We start from the raw sequence: 6,000 nt of genomic DNA, 5'->3' as shown, positions 1-6,000 counted from the left end.
TTTTTTTTTTTAATATTCTAAACATTCTTTCAGACAAAGAATACCTTAAAGTATTAATAATTAAACTGCATTCTCAAGCTAAATGTAAAATGTTTCATATATTGTATGTTGGTGTATACTGTAGCTATGCCTTTAAAAAAGTAACAGGGTTGACATTTTTACAGTTCATTTAGCCATCATAACTAGATATATGCCCAAGATAAAGACACAACAATATGTTTATTAGAAAGACAATTTTATGCTGCTGTTTCTGCAAATATCCACTTTTTAATAATCAATTGTTTTCTGTAAAAAAAAAAAATATCAAGGACAAAGTTATACCAACAGAAAATACACATTCTTTTACTTGTATTATTATTGTTATTATTTATTTATTTATTTATTTCTACATTTGTATTATGGTAGATTTATGATGGTACAGGGTTGGCACATAACTTAGGGACACAGCTCTAAATCTTAAATAATATATCCACTAAACCCTAACCCTAAAATTTTGTAATTATATATATATATATATATATTTTTTTAAATAAATTTTGTTATGATATTGACATGCGTAAATAACAAAATGAGTGTATTCATTGTTTACACAAGTTAATGATGACACTGGTTTCATGGAATTACCCAGTGTTGTTTTATCTGTGTGATAAGACTCCAGTGGTTTAATCCATGTCTTCTGAAGTGATATGATAAGTGTAATGAGAGAACCTGCTCATCTGGCTGCATATTTTGTTCTCATCTGCTGCTGTTCTAAGGATGCCTTTAACATCAGGATGTTTATATTAAAAGCTTCATGTCACTTCAGATCGTTCAGAAACCACAGGCCAGACATCAGCACTGTACACAGAGAGAGAGAGAGAGAGAGAGAGAGAGAGAGAGATGGCCCCTTCAGACCCCGAGATATCCAGAGTCACACCAACTTTACACTGGGACAAAAAAAAGTCACCGGGTGAACGACAGGAGAGAGGAAAAAAAGCTACACCCCTCTTTCGACCACTCTAACCGAAGGGAGTGTTGTGTGTTTGAGAGTGTGTGACAAGAACGAGCTAGAGGAAAAACTTCGCCAAGCTACTCCGCGAACTTTGCTACTCTTGTGTACGCACTGCGCGTGCACAACTAGAGTCACAACGGAACTTTGCGCGAGACGGACAGCAGTTCACGCGCCAGACAAGAGAATGAGGACTGGATCTGTGTGCAGGTAATATGAACACCATCAACAATCTCGCTTACACATATGCCAATTCATTACACTGAAATTTAATCGGATTTCATAAGAGGAGTTCTGGTAACGTCTGTGGCTTTTGCGCGACAGATGGAGAAAGAAAAGTGTTAAAAGTACCATTAAGGTTAATATCCTGCGTTTGGCACTGCCTGCGGGTGTTTTTTCTGGACGCAATGTCTCCGGTGTGGAATTCTGCCTCGGGTTCGAATCGGGCTTTATCTCGACCAGAGGAATTGCTATTTAAATAGACTGTTCTTGGCGAGATAAGGTTGCTCATGAGGAATGTGACTTAGCAGTTTATGAAAGCAGTTCCGACGCACAAATAAATAAGAGAAATTCTTATATGTGCTTAATGATGTTTATTAATATGCCTACATGGGAGTTGCAGATGCGTATTGTAAGGAAAAAATATATATACTTAAGGAAAGCTAATGAATTGTATTAATTATTATTTATAATTTAGATAATAATGAGATCAACAAGATTCACAAGATTGCATTACAATTGCAATGTTTGTTTATTTGTACTAAGGACTTTTGATGTCATATACTTCTTTTTTTTTTTTTTTAAACAGTCGTGTTTGTTTTCCTCAATCATCTCTAGAACACTATTAGTATTTCTGACCATAATAAAATGATGCATGACATTTTGAGTGCCGCCACAGACCCGTAATCATAAATGTAGGTTAGAGCGGTGCACCACCGAAACCTCAGCACACCATCTAACTGCAGAGCCCAAGCGGCCCGATGAGTGCGATCAGGCCGCAGTAAAGACCCCCTGCCTCCGGCCACGTTTTTCAGTCGCCCGCTACAACTACTGGTTAAACTACTATGATAAAGTCGCCACAAAAAGCTGTGTCCCAACTAAAAACACAATAGATCTGCATACTACCGTTGGCTCTGTTATGCTGCCTATAATTACCATAAAGAAATGCTAAAGGAATTGTTATTTTGAAATATGATAACCTGATGTAAGAACTCATCAGACAGATAAACATTATTTTTACAGATAACTATTATTGTATACATTATATAAACAGCCAATATGTTCTTTTGAGACTTACAATTGAAGTCAGAAGTTTACATACACTTAGGCTGAAGTCATAAAAACGAGTCATTTAAGTCATTTAAAATGAGCAAACTATAGTTTTGGCAAAAATCTACTTTGTGCATGACACGAGTAATGTTTCCAACTATTGTTTACAGACAGATTGTTTCACTTTTAACTGACTATATCACAATTCCAGTGGATCAGAAGTTTACATACACAAAGTTAACTGTGTAAGCAGCTTGGAAAATTCCTGAAAATTATGTCAAGCCTTTAGACCAGGGCTGGCACTGGCCAAATTGATGCCCTACGTAGAGTTCCAGGTGGGTTTCGCGTGATATGAGCGCAAAGCGATCATCTGTGTTCCGCAACTGCTTTCAGGTCCTTGAATAACGTATAACATGCGAGTAAGGGCAGCCGGTGGACTTTCTGGTGCCCTCCTAGGGAGTTGGTGCCCTACACAGACTGCATAGTCTGCTTCTAGGGAGCGGCGGTACTGCTTTAGACTATTAGCTTTTGATAGGAGGTGTACTGAATTGGAGGTGTACCTGTGGATGTATTTTAAAGCCTTCCTTCAAACTCGGTGCCTCTTTGCTTGAAATCATGGGAACATTTTAAAAAATCAGCCAAGACCTCAGAAAAAAATTGTGGACCTCCACAAGTCTGGTTCATCCTTGGGAGCAATTTCCAAATGCCTGAAGGTACCACGTTCATCTGTACAAACAATAGTACGCAAGTATAAACACCATGTGACCACACAGCCATCATAATGCTCAGGAAGGAGATGCATTCTGTCTCCTAGAGATGAATGTAGTTTGATTCGAAAAGTGCAAATCAATCCCAGAACAACAGCAAAGGACCTGGTGAAGATGCTGGAGGAAACAGGTTGACAAGTATCTATATCCACAGTAAAAGAAAGGTTGCTCAGCAAGGAAGAAGCCACAGCCTCAAAACATCCATAAAAAATCCAGACTACAGTTTGCAAGTGCACATGGGCAGAAAGTTCATACTTTTATAGAAATGTTCTCTGGTCTGATGAAATAAATATTTAACTGTTTGGGTGAGGCTTGCAAGCCAAAGAACACCATCCCAACTTTGAGGCACAGGGGTGGCGGCATCATGTTGTGGGTATTGGAGTGGCCATCACAAAGCCCTGACCTCAATCTTATAGACAGTTTGTGGGCAGAACTGAAAAAGTGTGTGCGAGCAAGGAGGCTTACAAATATGACTCAGTTCCACCAGTTCTGTCTGGAGGAATGGGCCTACACTTATCATAAAGGTGTTTTTCAAGAGTGAAACATTCTGTTTGGGGCCACCTTGCAGACATACAGTTAACTAATTGTGAAAATAAATAAAACGTTTTCCAATTCCCAAAACATTTATAAAATAAAAATAGGATAATAATAAAAAAGTTCTCCCAATTTCCAAAAAAAGATTCCAATAAATCTTTCCACTAGAAGGCAGCAGTGGCATAGTCAAGGGTGGGCCGGGGTGTGGCCACCCAAATTAGAACCAGGCCCACCCAGGAGATTAGAGATTAGTCTTTGACTTCAATTATATATTTATAAAATAGTAAAAATGTGTATTCACAAATGCATTAATTCTGATTTCTGAAAATGCAAAAGAACTGCTTGAATATGCCGCCTCTCTGTTGTTAAGGAATATGTTGTGAAAATATATAGATGAAAACTTGGCCCACCCCTTTTTATTGAGGCCCACCCAAAAGTAATTTTAAGGATACACCTTTGGATGCCGGAAAATACTAGGGAAAATAATTTCAGATCTGAAATGCAGATGGCTCTCTAACGCAGCTGAGCTCTCACCATGTGCTCATCTATATGCATTCAGTGTATTTTGTGATCCCACACACCTTCCCAAATGTTTAATCAAATATGTCGCCCTCTGAGTGAATTACAAGAGTAATCTAGTTGTCGTTGGAAAGCTTTGCGATGATGTATAACATTTCATCATTAATAGCCGAGAACATATTTAGCTGATTATGTGTTTATGGTGCTTTTTCTGCTGGACTGCATATTTTATTCTGGTTATCTGAGATATAACTACACAACATAACAAGCTCACAAAGAAGTAAACAATGGTAAATTTGAAGGAAAACAGCCTAAAATAAGAGCTGATATTGAGTTTGTAGCTACTTGGTCCTTACAGAAGCACTGGTCGGAGCAGCCATGAAACATTTGTCTTTGCTGTCATACAGAGATCTTATTTCACTTTGGGATTCTTTAGATAATCATTTATATTGTGGTGTTATGGCAACAAGATCTGTATAGTCACATTCCTGAGAATGAGAGCTTTCATTTGATATATCAATTGACTAATTTAGTGCAATTTGAAAAAAAACCTCATTACATTTCTACAACATAACCACAAGGCGGTGCTCATTTACGACACAGAGGATTTCAGGTCTTGTTATTTATGTAACATTAATGAAAAAGTTATGGAGTTCTGTGAAAAGTTCAGTTTATAAGCTTTCCAATGGAACCACATAGGGCTGCACAATTAATCGAAAAACTAACCGTGATTATTGCTGCCACAATTAAGTAATTGTGAAAACTGACAATTACAGAATTCAATTTAAGTCCGCTAACCGTGCAGCCCTAGTACCACATATGACTTACTTATGTATCCACCGATTTTTACATTTTTAGTGTAAATTTATGAAAATACTCCTGGTCCTGCCTGGCGGGTCCACAGAGTTAAGGGATTAAAATATTATTGAAAACACACACAAAAAAAGTTACTATTTTAACAGTGTGAACTCCATGAGGCCATCCATCCAGAATGCAAGCTGACACGTGAGACAAAAGTGTCATAGAAGTGACATGAAATGATGTAATTTCTTCAGAAATGTGCTTTTGTTTTGGACACTATTAGTTTTTGGTTTTGTTCATCTCTTATTTGATTTTAGAACACTATTGATTAGGTTAAGGTTTTTGGTATATATTCACCTTAAAATTTTTAAACACGTTTCACTCACTTTTTACGCCCCCCCGTTGGACATTTCACTGGAACTGCAGCGAAACATGAAATTATTTAGCAAAAATGTTGCCACAGTCACGTAATTTTTATGATATCAGGCTGGAATTTTACCATGAGAAAATGTTTGAATCATGAAGTATTAACATCACACAATGTTAACTATTTTATAAAAAACACCCCAAACAGAACATTAACAGTAATAGCATCTAGTTCTGAAGTGCCAGCTTGAATGTGGTTGATATGAGAATGTTTTGAGGATAAGTCAGATTCAGTGGAGTCTGCTAATACAGTGAGGCGCCGGGCATGGCGGGGAATGATCTATCAGGAGGAATTCCGGGAAAGCCATTGGGATTTATTGGAACTCATCAGTTTGTTAACAGATGTTAATTGTCCAGAGATGAATCTTATAAGCCTCTTGTTGAGCCGCTGGCTGCTATATCAAATTAATAATGTTATGCTGCACATCAGCAAGTTATACTTGCTTATAACATGAACTAAAGTGGAAATAAAGTGAAATGTTGTTTCTGAATACTCGTTTTCATACCTGTAACATTTCTACCCCTTCTCACAGACTGTGTGCATTTTGGTGTGGTGTGTTGCTTGTCCTGACTTCAACAAGAGCTGATACAGCGGAGAAGCCGGTGAGTGCTATTGATGAAGAAAATGATGATGGTGGTCATGTAAAATTGAACCATAGAACTGAGATTACTAAAGAGACATGTCATAATTTACAT

The 6,000-nt window shown here is 37.5% G+C and overlaps 1 protein-coding gene across 1 annotated transcript in view; it reads left to right on the top strand.

Moving 5' to 3' along the window:
* Positions 1–957: 957 nt before the first annotated feature.
* LOC127658097 (ADAMTS-like protein 4) overlaps positions 958–6,000 on the top strand; it is a 60,360-nt gene continuing 55,317 nt past the window's right edge. Inside the window, exons 1-2 of the mRNA XM_052147196.1 lie at positions 958–1,198; positions 5,838–5,907. Coding sequence (XP_052003156.1) covers positions 1,176–1,198; positions 5,838–5,907 — 93 coding nt within the window. The 5' untranslated portion in view covers positions 958–1,175. The remainder of the gene's footprint in view (positions 1,199–5,837; positions 5,908–6,000) is intronic.

The sequence above is a fragment of the Xyrauchen texanus genome, chromosome 17 (assembly GCF_025860055.1).
Source record: "Xyrauchen texanus isolate HMW12.3.18 chromosome 17, RBS_HiC_50CHRs, whole genome shotgun sequence".
Lineage (NCBI taxonomy): Eukaryota > Metazoa > Chordata > Actinopteri > Cypriniformes > Catostomidae > Xyrauchen > Xyrauchen texanus.
This window is presented reverse-complemented; position numbering and strand designations above follow the sequence as displayed.